The sequence below is a fragment of the Lissotriton helveticus genome, chromosome 6, assembly GCF_964261635.1.
Source record: "Lissotriton helveticus chromosome 6, aLisHel1.1, whole genome shotgun sequence".
Taxonomy (NCBI): domain Eukaryota; kingdom Metazoa; phylum Chordata; class Amphibia; order Caudata; family Salamandridae; genus Lissotriton; species Lissotriton helveticus.
Window position 1 is genome coordinate 1,832,689,051 of NC_136067.1, and position 19,339 is coordinate 1,832,708,389.

Sequence of the window (19,339 nt, forward strand, 5' to 3'; positions counted from 1 at the left end):
ACACTGGTACAAATGATTAGCAACTTTGCCAAGATAGTATTAATAGATGCTGAAATATCAAATTAACATATTAATGATGTTCTAGATTGTGCTGTATTTTGTTGCATAATTTGACTTTTTTTGCCATATAATTTGGTCAATTCTGCTACATAATTTGGCCATCCATTGTTGCATAATTTTAGTGGCCTTGATAATAAAGTGCATCTGTCGCATTACGTCAGCCGACGCTTCAGAAACAATTCCTTATGCACTCTCAACTTTCTGCTGAGTTGTCCTTGGGAGGATTTGGCATTAGGTTCTCCAGGAGTATTCGCCTCAGCAGAAAACATACACTTGTGGTACAGAGGGACTCGTAATCATTGTCAGCCCGAGTACACCCGCGGCAGGGACTTTAGCTGAAACTCAATCTCGCCTGCTATGAGAACAAGCCCCTAGTTTGAAGATTTTAACAGCGACATGAAAAGTCTGCTGTTTCTAGCGACACTTCCCAAGGTGATCTAGAACTATGAAACGGCTTCGACAAGATCTGAGGATGGATGGCTCAGTTATGGGCTCGCACATGAACAATGGCTATGTCTGACTTTCTCTCCCCCCTATTCTGATGTGTATCCCATCTTGTCTGCTTTTCTCCCACCCGAACTTGCTTTTGACCATATTTATACCTTTAAATGCTTCATAACTTGGTTTTAAATGACTTATCCTGTAACTCTGTATCTCTTTATAGAGGATGTAAACTTTGTTTACAGTCAGTATGTGAAGAGTCATGTAAAAAGAGAGGGTTATGGTGCAGAAGCGACCCGCCGTTCTTGTGCCCTTTATTGCTCATGGTTTAATGTAGCAGATCTTTGATCACGCTGCTCATTTGGTCCTTGGGAGATGCTGTCTCACAGCTGCAGTACCAGCGCTGACACTGCCTTCACCCCTGATTTCTGAAGAACCTCAAGGGGAGCCTGGGGCTCTAGTAGAGAGAGTGGCTCTATACATCACCTCTGCCTGTTTTCAATGTGAATGGCTCCAATATCTTAGCCACACTATCAGTGAAAATGCTGGGATTCACGAATGACCCTGCCGTTTCATTCATTCCACTTACTAACAAGCGTGCCAAAGCTGCGAACTACCATCTTTGTATGTTAAAGAAAATAAGGCACCTAATGCCCATGATCAGCTATAGTCGCCAGAACATGCTCTTGCCATTTTAAGATTAGACTTTGGGAATGACGTAATGACCAGAATCCCACATTAAATCTTGACTCCAGTAAAAATCGTAATACTCTAAACTGCTAGATTGGTGAGCAAAGCTAGAAAATCTGTCCACATTACTCTTATACTTCAGGCTCTTCACTATCTTCCTTTTCAAGCTAGAATTTCCTACTTGAAACAGTCCACTATACTTACCGGAACACCTGATCGTCTCAAGCAGACCAGACCAGCAAAGCAAGTGACACCAACTTACCCAATAGGGTGTCTGGCTTCTCGCTGAACGACATTGTCTCCACATTCACAGGAAGGCAAATGAATGTTTATATGGTCTACATTAGCACAAACACAACAGCATAACTTAGAAGTGGTGGAGGCAGGGTCTGCCAATTGAAATGGCTATGTACACTACTACTAAAAAATTGTGTCAAACCTTGTAGGAAATTGTTAGCACCTGCTGTAAAACCACAAACCAGTCTCTGTAATTACAAAAAGAAACAGTGCATTTCAAACCATAAGCACATAATTGCCAGCTACTAGTAAAAACAAATCATCACGATATATATTTTAAGATGCACACGACTAAATTAAGACCTAAAGGTGCTGTCCTTGCTTCTTAACAGAGCACGCTTACTGGATATGCAAACCTGACCCCCTGACTTTCTCACTCATTTTCTCCTCTAACCCGAGCCTCAAATAATGAGCTGCTCTTGCCCCCAACGATTTGACTAAAATTCATATGCTTTTCATATTTTCTGCATGTGTGTCATATTATTAATAAGCCTCCCTTGTGCTCTCTGGATTTCAAACCTTTCGGCTCTTTCGACTTATTTACATGGCAGGTGCCGCCGGGTTAGAACTGGCAGAGCTTTTATTTCGAGCAGTGCACCGCCTTTTCTGACTTGCGTGGTCTGTAAGCACAGCTCAAACAGGTGTCCTCTGTGATTGGTGGCCCGGTGACGGACTTGATAAACCTGTCCTTTGCCCATGGGGTAGTCCCCCCCAGTTGGAAAGGAGCGGTGGTTAAGGCCCTTTTGAAAAAGCCTAACCTTGATCCCGCTGACCTCGCCAACTTTCGGCCTATCTCCTTGCTGCCGGGTATCAGTAAGGTGGCTGAGAAGCTGGCGAACAGACGCCTCTCGGACTTCTTGGAAGCCAATTCCCTCCTGGGCGATTCCCAAACGGGCTTCCGTCCCGGTCAGGGGACTGACACTGCCCTGTTGGCGGTCGTGGAGAATGCTAGGAGCATGCTGGATGCGGGGGGATCAGTGGCAGTGATCCTCCTGGACCTCAGCGCTGCTTTTGATACCGTGGACCATCAGGTGCTTCTCCAACGGCTGTCAGGGGTGGGGGTCACGGGTCTGGCCCTCAAATGGTTCGCTTCCTTTTTGGAAGATCGTTCATTTGAGGTGTGGGAAGGCCATGAAAAATCATCTTCAACCCCTCTCCAGTGTGGTGTGCCACAGGGCTCTTCATTGAGCCCTACTTTATTCAACGTTTACATGGCCCCCCTGGAGAGTGTGGTACTGCCGCTGGGTATTAAAATCATCAGTTATGCTGATGATACTCAGCTGGTGGTAGGCCTTTCCCAGTCGGCGTACCATCCCGACCGGCTGCACACATGTCTTGAGAAGATCTACACGTGGATGTGCAGCTCAGCCCTAAAGTTAAATGGCTCCAAGACGGAACTGATGCTGCTGGGGAACTCCTCTCCATCTTTGTCCCCCAGCAGCTGGCCAGACTGTCTGGGACCGGTTCCCCCCCCCAAACGGGAGATCAAGAGCTTGGGGGTATGGCTGGAGCAGGACCTATCGTTTAAAACTCATGCCAAAAAGACTGCTGGCGTGTGCTTTGGCCTGCTCCGCGCAGCCCAGAAGATTTTGCCTCTGCTCCCAGTGACCACCCGAAGGCTTCTCATCCAGGGACTTATCATCTCGCTGCTGGACTTCAGCAATGCGTTATTCCTGGGTGCACCCGAATCTACCCTGAATAAACTGCAGCAAGTGCAGAACGCGGCAGCCAGACTTCTGACGGGTCTCCCTAGGCGTCAATCTGCTCGCCCGGCGTTGAGGGCACTGCACTGGCTCCCTGTGAGAGACAGGGTGAAATTTAAGTCACTTTGTATCGCTCACAAAGTCCTGCACGGGGTAGGTCCACCTATTTTGGGGGAGATGGTCCAGCCCTACAAGGCCCCTCGCTCTCTTCGCTCTGACGATCAACATCTCCTTCGGGTTGGCAGGGTGAAGAAGGCAAGAACGGGTGGCAGAAGGTTTTCAATAAATGTGGCCTCTTTGTGGAACTCGTTGCCCCTACAACTGCGCTCGGAAGCTAGCCTGCTTCGGTTTCGAAAACTTTTAAAAACTTTTCTGTTTTCTGTTTAATCCCTTCATTCTTTAGTAGTGTTTTGTTCTGGTAAGCGCTGGGATGCCTACAGGTAACCAGGCGCTATACAAAACTCAGAATAATAATAATAATAATATCTCTTGCTTTGCGCTTGACTCCGATATTTGGATCAACTTCACAAGGGAACAAGAACCCTGGCCTGCTCGTCATTTGCATCCATTTCACGGGTGAACAAATGCTGCAGCTCCACTTCTAATGGGGCCATCAATGTGTAGCCACCTTCTTTCTTGAGACAGGAGCACAGTTGGAGAAATCTTTTTATTTCTAACATTTCATCACATATTACGTTTATGCTGCACAGTCCAGCACAAATTAACTGTGTGAGGTGTTTTAAAGTTTGTCTAACCATAAGATTGTGTACTGGAAGGCTGCCTTTCTACTACAAAAGTATGCTAGACAGCACGCACACACCTTTGAGCGATGATCGCATTGTGATTGGCTGAGCGCTGTGGTTTGGTGCTCAGGCAGTGGGAGCCGGTGCACGTTTCCCACCAGGCTGTGTATTACAGCTTGGTGGAGAACATGCAAAGTGCGCATGACTGTTTGACCAGGCCAAGATGGCTAGCCAAACCGTCATCCCATCACTCCTCCCCTGTGACAGTCAAGCACCGCCCCATCTCTACCGGTAAACTGGAAAAAAATGATAACAATGGTATTATCATTTTATTTTTCCTTTAGCCACTGATCAAAATGCAGTTGGGCGACCTTCCTCCGCCTTAGCGGAGAAGCTGCCACTGCCAACACATGTGCTTGGTGCTAGGCAGCCTGTTTGTGCACCAGCGCAGGATAAGACAGCATCAGGCTATATTTAGTAACTATAGCTCTGCGCTGCTTCCTCCGAATTACGCAATGCAGTGCAACCACTTTAGCTGCTGCACTGTTACATTAAAAGATATAAAGGGGCTTATTTATGGGATACTGGTGGAGGGCAGCAGCTCTACTCCAAACTGAAAGGTCAGTAATGCAGCATATTTAAGCAATACAGTGCATTCCCTGTCCTTTGTCCCTGCGCTGGCGCCGTTTCGGCAGCCTAGCACCAACATAGGCACCCTTGGACTATGGTGCAAGGGAGCCTCCTGAGCAGACAGGATTCTATTTGTGCAGGAAGGGGCACTTTAAAAAGGATCCCAGCAAATCCCTTCCAAAAAATGCCATCAAAGTGTTCCCTCCACGAGTGGGTTTGAGCCTGCCAGGGTTTACTCCAGGCGAGGGCTATATGATGAAGCACGCCGCACCGAAAATTGTGGGTGAGAGTCCTTTAAAAATCTTTCCTCTTCTCTGTGGCATGAGAATACGATTTTACAAATTTAGTTCTGTTTGGTAGGATTGCTCCTTGGTATAGGGTATTGATTCTCATGGGAGGCTGTAGTAACCTTCCTTACCATACAACATCTTCTCCCTGCCCACAATATATTGATAGCACAGCACTGATTTCCATTGAGATGTTTACCACTCATACACAGAGTATGACACCGCACTGAAATTAGGGTGGTCCTATTGAAGAAAAAAGCTTCCAAACTTGGGTTTGTGGTGCATACTTACACCTGTTAGTTGTACCTCTGGATAAAAGTGAGTTAATGCTGTGTGGATAATCATTTGGCCAAAGTCAACATATCTGTAAAGCATCAAAACACAACGGTATCCAGGCACTCCAAGTTTACTTTCCCTGAACCTCAGAACCTGCTAAACAAAAGGGTTTTCATTTGCATTTCTATTGTTTCTACAGTGGACAGATTTTTTTTTAATCATCACAATTTATCACCTACCATAACGTCACAATTAAGTGAATATTTTTATGTTATATTTTGGAAATTGTGTTTTGTTTTACCATGATTACACAGAGTATTTTTTGCAACAGATGCACATATTGACTGACCATAAATGCAGATACACGTGCCTTGCTCCAACTTCCATTTGTAAGTTAAGTCACTAGTTAGTAAAATCCAAAACATCGTTCACAACCAAGTTCAATGAAGTGGTCATCCATATATCTCCTGAAACACCTACATACGGTGACTACAAGGAAGGGCAATTGGTGCTTACAAAGGCTTTTGTAACATGGATTCATACCAGAACAAGGTAAAAGAAAGTATAAATACATAGTGATTCCACATTGTGGAGTCACTACTACCTACATAGGCAGGAAGGTACTCTGCCCTTCCAGTGGATGCTGGTATTGATGGTTCGCACGTCCTAACAGAACCAAGGTCTTTTTGGTCATTACTTAACTGATCGATATGAATTAGGAGGCTATCATTATTAATCTAAACCAAACCCTGTTTAGATCAACAAAACTGAGATTACCCAAAAAAATGTTCTATTCAGCTTTTGTGACCTCGGTTTTCAAGAGATATCAAGTCGATTGTTTTAAAGAATGCAAGTGTTTTTTGATGCTCAATTTCTCTTGTACTTTTTGAAGACTGTGATTTCAGCAGGGTCTTATTTTCTTCTGAGGTGTGCATGTTGTAAGTTATATCGCATTTTACTGTCTCAGGAAGGAAAGCTTACAGATAGAATACTACATAAGCGCCCACACAAGTCACTACTTCAAATCTTGTATTGTTTGAAAAATGACGTACAACCACATCCTTGCAACTCCTTTTTTGGTGCTCTTAAAGTTGTTACAACCTACAATTATGCATACCAAATTATTTTCCCTACATAGTAACAAAACACTCCTTTGGAAAACAGGCCACATAAAGTTTATAGAATATGCTGACATTTGTCTCCGAGATAGAAACAGGAGATTTAATTGTCATACATTTGAGTAAGTCAAGATGCACTGTTAAAAAATGCCTCAGTAGTTGAATCCAGATAGAAAAAAATGAGAAACAAAAAAAGGTGAAAAAATGAAATGCGAAACTTCACAGTGATTATCAGTCCTCTTTAGGGGTTTGGAACTCCGGCATGCTCCACACTCTCCTGGTTGGCTCCGAGCCTTGCTCCACATCTTCAGAAATGGTCTTGATGTCACTGCTGAAGGGGTAAATCCTGGACCGTGACTTAAATGTTGTTAAAGACAGACTCAAGGTTCGTTTGGCGTTCCACTGACTAGCCAGCTTCTTTGATTCTTCCTCCTCTTTCATTTTGTCGAAGGCTTCCTGCAGCACAGAGCGGAAGAGCGGTGCTACCTCCTGCACTTCAGGGTCGTACTCTGTAATCAGGTGCCTGAATCTGGAGAAGTACAAGTTCATAGTTTAATGGTGAACATTTTCTTTCTTTAAAGTTTTAATATTTTTGAACTTCAAAGACTATATATATTTTTCTTTAAGACTTTTAAAATGTACACAAAGCTTAATAACCTGCAATACTTTACACTCTTTTAAAATTGCCGTGGGGATTTGGCAGCAGGCAAACATCTTCCTTTCCCATCCATATGCTTTTGGAAGCTAATCTAGAATCAATATTTCAATCTCTTTTCATGCTTGCAAATTGTAGCCGTGTATGTCCTTACAGTGCTGAGGAACATCTATTCCCTCTTCTTTCTTGGCTGCTCTGTACTCTTCGAGGTACCTTATTAATTATCTGCAATTGTAATTTAAATTTATTTATGTAGCGCTTACAACTCCTGAGGAGGCATTGAAGTGCTTTTTTGGCAAGGAGCATACTACTCGGGAACCCAATATTAGTAGTTAGTAGGATAGTGCAATTTTGTTTTCTGTTTTTGGGTTTTCTTATGGATTTTTTGTTAGGCTTTTAGTAGAGTTCGTAGTAGGGATAGAATGCTAGGAATTGATTTAAAAAGGGGAGTTCAGAGTAGGGATAGGATGATTAGTAATGGAATTGAAAAAGGAAAGTACCAAGATTTTTGTAAGTAGTGGTTGTGTTTGCCTGTTAGTTGGATGTCATCGCTAAAAGGAGGGATGAAAGTTTGAGAAAGGTGTTCAGGAGTTCATTGTAGCCACAAAGGTTTGCGATGAGATAGAAGGAGGAGAAATGGGAAGAACAAAGAGGAATAATTTTTAATAGCAAAATGTAAATAATGTAAACTTATATATGTATATAATTATTGTGGTGTAGCGCGTATGTCCTATGGCTTCCAGATCAACGGGGAGGGGCACGCCTGGAACGTTTGGGCTCGAACGTTAGTTTTTGCAACTGCTTCTTCCCACTGTAAAAGGATGAACTCTGCCCTACAGGGCAGTGGATTCTAATAGTTTATTGTGGCAAAAAAGTGCGGAAATAAACCTGGTACATATACACACATGATGCTTGGTGAAGATATGTTTGCTTGATTAAACTCCACTTCAGCTATGGGTTTTATAGCACAGAAAGTGATTGTCTGATCGTATGGGGTCACATACTTTTCTTTGCTGATATGTTTTTCTTTTATTTCTTATTCTTTTTGAGCCATCTTTTTGTATTTAAACTACATTGTTAGGTTAGAGTTGTTCAAACAATTCAAAGCCAATAACACCTTTTTGCGACTGTAAGAATCATATTTCTTGTGCATTTAACCCCTTCTACGCTCATGACGAGCTCAGCTCGTCATGAGCGTAACCTGCGCTACGCGGATGACGAGCTGAGCTCGTCACGTAACGCGTTTTTTTTTAAATCGCAGCGCGCAGCGGGAAAACCGCTAGCGCGCATGCGGTTAAGCTAAAAGGGGTTTCTATGCCTGTTTAACTTACACCCGCCTGCTAGAAAGACCTAGGCTGTCATATTAAACTTATGTGTGATGGTTAATTATTACTTAACATTTATTATTTTTATTGCAAGCTGATGGCTGCCTTGTTTAGGTTGTAAGATGTAGCATATTTTTACAATAAAAATAAAAAACGAATTTCACCAGCTTGCCAAGGTTATGCCTATTGGCTTAGTCAGTGCTGTTTATCTTAGCTGGAACATATATGGGAGCGGCTTCTTCAAGTAACTTTTAGATAAGGCAGAGGATCTTGTTTTGGATTTGGTTCTGTAAAGGGAGCCAGTGGAGGCTTTGTAGCTGGGAAGCCCCTGGTTGTCATTGTTTCTAACCCGAACAAGAGTCACCCAGCCACATTTGGTACTTTTTGCGGTCTGTTGATCTGGTATGATGAGAGACCACATATAGGGCACTGCAGTAGTCAAGGCACAAGTTAATTAGCTATCACTGTAGCTAGGTTTTCTGGCGTGATGTATCGAAGTTTCATTTATAAAATGTGACATTTACTACTGCTCAAGTGTTTGAGTTCAGGCTGATGGAAATGTTCAAGATGACACCCAAAGTTCTTACTTTTGATAGGGAAACATTCCTCAAAGAATATGGGGGCATGTAGTGTCACTTTGAGTGAAGACGAGTTGAGGGACAAAGAAGAGAATTTCGTTTTTTGAGCATTCATTTTGAGGCTACTGTAGCCCACCCAGGTCTTAATTCCCTGAATGTCATCGTTTAGGGCCATAAATTGGTCACATTACCAGACACCCTAATGGAGCTTTGGGTGTCAACAGCATAAGAGTGGAAGTGGAGGTGATGGTCACTGAAGATATCCATGAGACATTGGATTTATATATATTGAATATTAAGCGATGCTTGGAAGCCCTGCAGGATCTCACAGTCAATTGGGCTGGTTGGAGAGACGAGGTTGCCAAGTCTTACTATTTGTTTGTGGTTGCCCAGGAAGCAAGTGAACCACTCGCAGCTTCCACTAAGACAAGGTCCACCTAATTGTAGTCTGTGGAGAAGACTTGTGTGGTCTACAATGCCAAATGTGGCAGACAACTCCAGAACCATCAGCATGCTAAAAATGTTCTGTTAGCTGTTTTCAGAAAGCAATTGATAAAATATGGGTAATTTGGAATCTGTTTCAAAGGAAAACTAACTCACTTCAAAGTCAAGCTACATATCAACGAACAGATAACACCAATAGCACAACATCACAGGACGGTACCATTCCATTTGCAATCAGCAGTAGATGACGAGCTGCAAGACTTACTGAGAGCGGACATCATAGAGCGATCAGCAGGACCCACCCCATGGGTGTCACCAGTCGTGGTTGTGCCTAAGAGAGGTCAAGACAACAAGGTACGCCTGTGTGTGGACATGCAAGCCCCGAATATGGCTGTCGAGAGAACGGCACCCAGGACCCCACATCAGCGATATGAACATGCGCCTAAACGGAGCAACAGTTTTCTCGAAATTGGATCTTAACAAAGGATATCACCAATTAGAATTACATGAGAAGTCGCGATACATTACTACATTCACCACTCATCAAGGCCTCTTCAGATACAAACGTCTCAACTTCGGAATCTCCTAGTCAGCTGAGATTTTCCAGGAGGCTATCCGGCGGGTGATTCAAGACATCCCAAATGCATTTAACTACAGCGACTACATTTTGGTTTTCGGGGAGAACCAGAAAGAACATGACAAAGCACTTGATTGAGTATGTCATGCCCTCCTAAATGCCAACCTCACACTCAACCAAGACTAGTGTGAGTTTCACAAGTCAACACTCAAATTCTACGGCCACATCTTCTCAAAGGACGGCATGAGACCTGACCCGGAGAAAGTCTCTGCCCTTTCGGACACTCCACAACCACGTGATGTCAGTGACCTTCGTTCATTCCTAGGGATGTCCAGCTACTGCGCCCGCTATATCGAAGAGTATGCCACCATCAGCTACCTACTCAGAGAACTGACACGTCAAGGACAGCAATTCGTATGGTCAGCCATGTGCGAACACGCCTTCAACAAGATCAAAGAGGGGGTGAGCACTGCAATCCATCTAGCCTACTTCAACACCAAATGGAAGACCGAAATCACTGGGGACGCCAGCCCAGTGGGGTTAGGTGCAATCCTGGCACAATATGATGATGAAGCGGACCAACGCCACATTGTCGCATTCGCCAGTCGCAGCCTCACCGACACAGAAAAAGCCTACTCCCAACCGAAGAAAGAAAGCCTTGCGGTTGTGTGGGCGTGTGAACATTTTCATCTCTTCATCTACGGGAAACACTTCACGCTCATCACGGATCACAAGGAACTAACAACCATCTTTGGTAACCCGCAGGCCAAGATGCCCCCAAGGATTGAATGGTGGGGAATTCGCCTACAAGACTACACCTACACCATCATTCGCAAACCGAGGAAGGCGGAAAACCCGGCAGACTACATGTCGCGACATCCACAAACCCAAACACAAGTGCGACCTTCTATGGCGGAGGAATACCTCCATTTCGTCATCGACCACGCCTGTCCACCGGCGGTACCGCTAGAAGCCATCTGAGAAGCCTCCGCCCAGGACGTCACAGTTCAAAACATTATGCACCGAATCCGCACCAACTCGTGGAGACACTTAGAAGACGCCCACTGAAATGAAGCTGTCAACACTCAAGAACTTGCAGCGTTCAAACACGTCCAAGAAGAACTATCTATCAGCACTGACGGACTACTACTGAGAGACAAAAGAATCGTGATCCCTCAACGGTTAAGACAAAGCATCGTCAACCTGGCACACGAAGGACAAAGAGGAGTAGTGGCTACGAAGAAGGCGTTAGGAGAACGCGTCTGGTTCCCGTCTCTCGACCAGATGGTGGAAGCCACACTCCAAGACTGCACATCCTGTCAACTAGTGGGACGAGATGAGCCACTAGCACCACTGCAGATGTCGGACCTCCCGGACAGTGTATGGCAACAAGTAGCCATTGAGTTCTTCGGCCCGCTGAAATCGGGGAAATACATCGTCGTCATCATGGATGAGTACTCTCACTTTCCCATTGCTCATCAAATCTCCTCTACCAAAGCGACAGCCGTCAGACCGGTCATCGACTAAGCATTCGCAGCATGCGGAATAACCACGGTGGTAAAGACAGACAACGGGCCACCATTCAATGGACAAGAATTTGCAGAGTTTGCAAACACCTGAACTTCAAACATCGGAAGATCACTGCCTTGTGGCCCCAGGCCAACGGGATGGTAGAACGCTTCATGGGAACAATCAAAAAGACCATAAAACAAGCTGAACTAACTTGGCCTGACATTCAACCGGCACTAACTGAAGTACTGCGAGCCTATCGGACCACGCCACATAGCACCACGAACCAATGCCCTGCCACTCTAATGCTTGGGCGAATTCCACGCCCCGGCTCCCAACTACCGAGGCCGTCACACAATCTCAAGTTATAACCACAGACCATGACACTCTAGCAGAACTTGATCACGCCAAGAAATCCAGAATGAAGGAACATGCTGATCACCAAAGACATGCAAAAATGTCCGATATCCGTGAAGGAGACTGGGTGCTGGTGAAACAGGTCAAGAGAACCAAAGCCGACAGTCGCTACCTTGCACATCCCCTGCAAGTCACAAGAAGGAAAGGGACCATGATCACTGCTGAGTCTGAGAGCAAGCGAACAACCAGAAACATATCACACTTCAAAAGGTGCAACCCCTCTGCCTATACTCGAGCTCGAGAGCCTAACCGCGACACGGACTCGTCAAGTCAAGAAAGGAACAGTGACCATGAGTATCGTCACACACTGGAGTCCGACCACACAAGAGACAGGAGCCCACCTGATCAGATACAAGCCAGCCGACCACGAAGAACAATCCGGAGACCTGTTCGGCTCATTGAAGAACTCTGAAGTACTGTGTACACTTAAAATACAAAGGGGGAGGTGTTGTGTCGTTATGCCTGACCCTGGTACCCAGACAGGGCAGACAAGACAGGAAAAGGCAGGGTCAGGGAGGAGGAAGGGGCAAGTGATATGCATACGTGGTAAAATAAAAACGTGTAGAAAGAGCTCCCGCGTCCTCCTTGGGGGTCAAATTTATGAAAGTCATATTAGTGGGGGAGTCCCGGAGGCAGTCGTTTTCTATGTGGTTCTGCAGCTGGGATGCGACCACCTTTTAACTCCAATTGGTCCGGACGCCCCTCTATGGAAGAACCACAGAGGACCTAGCTTATCAAATTAATTCACTAAGTACATAAGTCATTTATGAACGATCATCTAAATACGAGAGTAGATACTCTTCACGAGTACACCAGAAAAGGAGACAATACAAATGAAAATCCGGGACAAAAAGGTTCCTCTTCAATTTATTTTACTTATACAAATAACATATTCAATAAAATATATGGAAAGATATCCATAAGCGGTTGCTCTAGTAAAAAGTGCAAGGAGAAGTGCTCGAGTGTGAAGTGAGTAAAGGAAAAGAAATTCCGACAAACAATAGTTAGTAAATCACAGTATCATGACTTTGTACAGACAGTACTGGTTACCATGGTTATGAGAAACGTAAACCAGTGTTCTTAGGCCTGACTATGAAGCAAATATTTTCTATTATTCATGGGCCGCTTGTCAGAATGATGCTGCTATTTATAAATGCATCATCCAATCGATCTAAGATATAGTGTAATTCAAGCTATGTGATGGGAGGCGTCTCCCATCACATGGCCTGAATTACACTGAATTGTCTGAATTTATTTTCCTTTACTCACTTCACACACAAGCACTTCTTACTAGAGCAACCGCTTATGGATATCTTTCCATATATTTTATTGAATTTGTATAAGTAAAATAAATTGAAAAGGTACCTTTTTTCCCGTGATATTCATTTGTATTGTCTCCTTTTTTGATGTACTAATGAAGAGTATCTATTCTCATATTTAAATGATTGCTCATAATAACTCAAGTACTTAGTGAATTAATTTCCTGAGTTAGGTTCTCAGTGGTTCTTCCATAGAGGGACATCAGGACCAATTGTAGTTCTTACTATATTGCACCCAGGTCCCCTTGATGTTTTATGGGTTACACCATTTGTTTGTAAGGGTTCACCTTTTAACTCCAGCCCGTTAGTGCCTACCTCTTTGTCGCCAGCGTCTTCTCCAACTTAGAAGAATTGGGGCCATATTACAAGTTTGACAATCCGACCGCTGTAGGAACGCATCCGCCCCCCCTGCTTGATGCTGGCGGTCCAAAGTCTGCCATATTATGAGTTGACCACGGGCCGGCAGTGTGGAGGCGGTCATCTTGCAGCGGTGGTGAGTACTTTTCCCCAAATGTATCGATGCATGTGTGTGCATTTCGACTGCCGATGTTTCGAATGCACACTTTTACATGATATATGTGAAGAATACCATATACCCATTACCGGGGTTCAGCTCATATGTGGGCAGTCCTGACAATGGGTATTTGATATGAAAAGGACTCGCCTGTAGATCGCCGCAAACAGGGTCGTAATACTCAGCATGAAGATCCTGCAGTGAAGGGGGGACCTGGAGCAAGGGATTCATGTCGGAATCTGCCTGGAAGAACAAGAAAGCGGTGAGTACGCGCCCCAAATCCTTCGTCACCACCACCTTGAAGCAGGCAGTTCGACCACCACGGTCCGCTCGTGCAGCAGGCAACTCATAATACGAACGGCTGTGTAGCTCCCATATGCCTTTCCCCAAACATGAACCAGACAATCCGCTGGAGGTCTCTGCTATCCAGCAAAAATCTTCACAAAGCAGATCTGCACAGCTCATAATATGGCAGTCAGACTCCAAGCTCACCGCGCTAGGGCCCCCACCGCTGATATGACGGTCCAGACAACCAGCAAACTCGTAATAAGACCCTTAGTCTATACAGTCCTGACATTTCTTGCGCTTTGGAAATATTTAAACATGTTTTAAACGTTGTGGTGATCTCTAAGAGGCTGTGTTAGACCTAGTCCTGAAGAGTTCCAGAAAGTCATCTGTGTAGCACTCCTGTTACTGCTCAACTGCAGCTGGATAATAATTTTACATTTAGGAATACATTTAACCAAGGTAAACCAATGGTGCATGTCTGGAAAAACAGACTGTCTGGCCAAATTTGTTAAGTGCTCTGTCCACTGAAAGGAATTCAATTTCTGAAAAGCATAATTAATCAGAGCTTCTGTGAATGAAATGCGAGTTTGTGAAGTGTACTTTAATACTTGTTACCAGCATTGACTGCTACAAGGGCATATGCTCCGGTGCAACGGAAAAACAACCAAAAAAATGCACAAGAAGCCTCTAACGACCTTGCACACTATCATCCTTGTTAAGACGCTTTTTCTCGCCTAAAACATTTGTTTAAAATTTTCTGCATGCAATGAGTGCAGCTGCTTCACATATTCTAAGTGGGTGTATTTTGAATGGATACTGCCTGCATTCCCATTCAGCTCCCCTGAACATCGCTGCCGATGAAAGACCTAATCTAAAGGTAAAATCTATGATTGGTCCTTGGTTTTATCTGACCAAATTAATTCATGGGTCAACTCCGCCTGAGCCCTGTGTCCGGTCTAAAGTCCCTTTCGGATGTATTTGATTTTCTGAGACGTCTGTCTTTTACTCGTTATTGGACGCACTTAAACTTAGTTTTTTTAATCGTTTGACCCTTCCCTTCCGTCATATTAATGTTTATTGTTTCTAGATAATATATTTTAACTCTTTTTTCAAAGACTTTGGTTTGGACTTTCAAGTTATTTGTCGCTTAACTGTGTTGATGTTAGAATTATTGTGACATTTCACCCTAGAAAATACCTCACTTAGGGTTCTGCTAAGTTGTCAAAAGGTGAGCTGGATGGCGCCCTTAGGGGAGATGTTGGTTTGTCCCTGTGGGGTTCTTCTGGCCATGTTGTGCGAGTCCTCAGCAATGGTAAACATCAATGCTTTTGCCTCCTCCTCAGCGTTGCCGGTGTGTTTTTTAAGTTGAACTGGCAGTTCTGAAGAAGAACTGACCATACATGGAGGTTCCAAACAATATTACTTTGGTGAATAAACTAATAAACCAAAAGCTACTAACACAAACTGGTGCATCCCTATAAAGCTTGGTCCTGGGAAACTAGCAAGAGATCTTTTGGTGAATTACCTAGGAGAATAATTTGAGCACACAATCAGTAACATGGCGATCTATCATTAATGTTCTAATGGTTTAGAAAACTGTCAGGCACACACGGTGCCCAGCCTTGTATTCTGTTCTCAGTAATCTATGGTATCGTATGACACAACTGCACGAGTTGGGCCACAGTAGAAACTCATCTACATCTACTCTATGTATATCTGAAAGATCTTGATCACTGCAAAGGGTCTCCAAGCCACCATGGTCTTTTTGAGTTAAGATGTCATTCTTATTCCCAGCCAAGTTTGAGTCTCCTTCTGATGACCTGGTCAAGACAATGTCAGTCACTTGCACTGAGTGAAGTATTGACCTCTTGCTTATTCAATCGTAAAGTGCAAGCTTATATCACCTTGCCCCAAACCACTCACCGTACCTGAGAATAACAGGTCCACAATAAGACGGGTGAATCTTTGCACACATATCTTCCAGCTGTAACCTTTCCCCCGGATTGATGTCATAGCTTTGCTTTGGAAAGCTGACCAACCAACTGTAGTCCACACCTGTCTTTATCTTGCGGTACTCATTTTCTCTTTCTCGCTGCTGCTTCTCTGCCTGCTTAATTTGCCAGTTCAGTTCCATCATCAGGGTCTCCATCACCATATCCACTGGGCTCCGCTGAGAAATTCGACATTGTGAGTCATTCCATCTAAACCAGGAGTCATTCCACCTAAACCAGGAGGCAAGGGACATCATCTGCAGATCCCTAGAGCAATAGAGACATAAGAACACCGTTATCTTTTGCACGCTGAAACATGCATCAATGTGGGATTAGGCTGCCAGTGGGAAAAATAAAATGGCCACTGCCACACATGGAATAATATATTTATATCCATCCATCCATCCTACTGGCGGTTTTCCATAGGACCATGGGGCAAATTTACAAGCCCCTGGCGCAACTTTTGCGTCACTTTTCCCTCACTTTTCCCATGTTAAAAATGACGCAAACGTGGCGCAAGGGGCTTGTAAATCTGCCCCATGTTTCCAAAGGAAAAGCGCTTTTTTGGACTGTCTTATGACTTTGGTACAGTTTCACGAATCTTCACAAAATTTTCCAAAAAATGTGCACCGGTGATTCCAGTTGTGCATAGAAAGTTTCGAGGTGATCTGTTAAGCGGGGGCCAAAAAAAGTGCATTTCCCATGTTAATTCCCAAAGACTCTTTAGCCCAAACAGCTGAACAGAATTACACCAAATTTGACAGAAAGCTAGCTTTAGTCCGCAGATTATGCGTTTTGTTATTTGGTGTAACTCTTTTCAGTAGTTCGTGAGATATTAAAGGAAATTCAAATTTGTAATGTATATCTACGATCACGGCTAATTCGCGAATAATAACAAGCTCGTGCAGAGCTCTGATTGGCTGCCAACACTTCAACCAGGAAGCGTGGCAGTCATCTTGGAACTCTGCTTCAGTCGAGTCCCAAAAAAACAAAAAGTAAAAAGTAAAAATAAAAATAGAAAAGGAGGCATACCTTGACCCCTAAGCCTTGGTCCCATTAAAAAATTATAAAATATTGCCTCAAATTCACAGCAACATTTTGTTTTTTAAAAAACAAGCGCGGTCTCCCAGTTTGTTTTTAATTAAGCCCAAGTGGGCCAGGTACTGGGGGCATGCCAAGTTTATTAAATTAAAGGAGGGGAGGGGTGCCTGTGGTCCGCCTCCATGGGTATTTTATGACTTGGAAACCACCACCTTCCCAGGACTTATGTTTCATTTAATCGAGGGGGCTGCGCGGCTCTCCCCTGGGCCCCGGGGACTACGCACTACCTGGAGCTTTATATAAAATTAATAGGGGGGGCGTGCAGACCCACCCCAAACCCTGAGGACTACCACTTCCCATGGTTTTTTGGTACATTAAACGAAGGTCCACGCATACCCTCTGCCCTCTTCCCCCCCAGGCCCCAAGGACCACCACTTCCCCAGGGCTAAAATTAACATTAAAAAGGGGGACCCCCAACCCCGGGGTTTCCACCACCTCCCCGGGGCCAAATACAAGAAATGAAGTGGAGGATTCATTTCTTTCCCTGCCAGCAGACATGCGGGCAGGGAAAGAGATGAAAGTATTGCTCCTGCACAGAGGGTGCTGCATTTACAGCAACTCCCTGCATTTGGTAGCAATGCCGGCTCCCGGAGGAGACAGGGAGGTAGCCCGGACTGATGGGACCTTAAGGCGCGCCCAAGGTCCTGGGGAAATGGACAGAAGGGAGAAGAAAGAGGCTGAATTAAGGTCACCAACGAGCAGAAACAGGCATGATAAATGTGAGAAACAGCGGAATAAAGCTCAGCAATGAGCAGAAAGGGCCAAGATAAAGGTGAGAAACAAGCAGAAAAAGGCAGATTAAAGGTCAGCAATGAGCAGTTAGAGACATGATAAAGGTGAGAAACGAGCAGAAAGAGGCAGACTAACGGTCAGCAATAAGCAGAAAGAGACAAGATAAAGAAGAGAAATTAGCAGAATTAGGAAGAATAAAGGTCAGAAATTAGCAGAAAGAGGCAGAATAAAGGTCAGCAATGAGCATTAAGAGGCAAAATAGAGATCAGAAACAAGCAGACAGAGGCAAAATATAGGTCAGAAAACAGCAGAAATAGACAGAATCCAGGTCAGATACGAGCAGAAAGGCAAAAAGGCTTCAAAACAAACAGAAAGAGGCTGCATAAAGGTCAGAAACTAGCGGAAAGAGGCAAAATAAAGATGACACATGAGCAGAAAGAGGCAGGATAAAGGTGAGAAACTTAACGGATGAAGCATCATTTCTGCAGTCGTTCACTATATGGTACCCATTAACAGGTTCTGATAGCCCTCAGTGCATTGGTCTCTGTTCAGACGTTCATGAGACAGGCCTACTTTGATATCACATCACCCCATTTTACACTAAATCACCAAAGCTAGTAATAATGGCCTTGGTTGGCGTTAGTATCAGGTTTGTGTTTCACATTCATGTACGGATCATGAAGGAATACTGGTTGAATGGTTGATGTATTTCAAGCTGTTGACACATGCCTACAAGGCTCTGCACAACTAAGGACCAGCATACATCCACAAATGCCTAACCTTCCACCTGCCATCCAGCCTCCTCCAATGAGCCTCTCTCTCCATTGCAGACACCACATGCTTCCACCGAGCCTAGAGCGGAGGATGCTCCTTCATGCACCTGGCAGCCAAAGCCTGGAACAACCTCCCCCTGCACTTCACGACTGCACCATCACTCCAACAAATTGATACGAGACCTTAAGACCTGGCTGTTTGAGTAACCACCTCCATGCAGCAGCAAAGAGCCCCCAGACACAAACTGCAGAGGGGAAGTGTGGGAATAAAGTGCAATGTAGTCTCTGACTGGGGCTTGCATGTGGTACTGGGTAGGATGTACCTGAGGGTGCTTAAGGGGTTATGGTGACTTGGGAAATTGATATTTGTGGCACATATGTGTGTGTGGATTGGATGCAGTGAGTTCAGAGCTATGATATAGATTTATCATGAAGACAAATAGATGTGAAGTTAAGAATGTAAATAAAGCTTCACTCACCTTCATGATGTTGTAGTTGTTAATATTCGGATGCAAAATTTTGACTGGACAATATTTAAAACTTGATATTGTGATAGATCACCGACCACCTCAATGCATAAAAATTTCTCCATATGACTAACGAAATAGCCACAGCAGCAAGCGCGCACTGGCGGAAATACAATAGTAAGAGCTATAAATTAGGCCTGATCAGAATTTCAATTACGCCAGAGTAAAGGGAGTAATTTTAGCAATTCAGTGTTACTCTTTGCTGAGGAATTACTGATAATTCTGTCTATAAGCAGCGGCAATGTTCCTTCTATTTGGAAGCAGGCTAAAATCTTACCACTGCTGAAGAAACCGTCAGCGGATCCATTATCAGCCTCTAACTATAGAACTATCTCACTTCTGCC

General features: G+C 44.3%; 1 protein-coding gene across 1 annotated transcript in view; it reads right to left on the reverse strand.

The window, feature by feature from the left end:
* Positions 1-6,100: 6,100 nt before the first annotated feature.
* Positions 6,101-19,339, reverse strand: part of RD3 (RD3 regulator of GUCY2D) — an 88,009-nt gene continuing 74,770 nt past the window's right edge. The window contains exons 2-3 of the mRNA XM_078647115.1: positions 15,800-16,129; positions 6,101-6,774 (exon numbers count right to left, since the gene is read on the reverse strand). Of these exons, the coding sequence (XP_078503241.1) occupies positions 6,477-6,774; positions 15,800-16,119 (618 nt within the window). The 5' untranslated portion in view covers positions 16,120-16,129 and the 3' untranslated portion in view covers positions 6,101-6,476. The remainder of the gene's footprint in view (positions 6,775-15,799; positions 16,130-19,339) is intronic.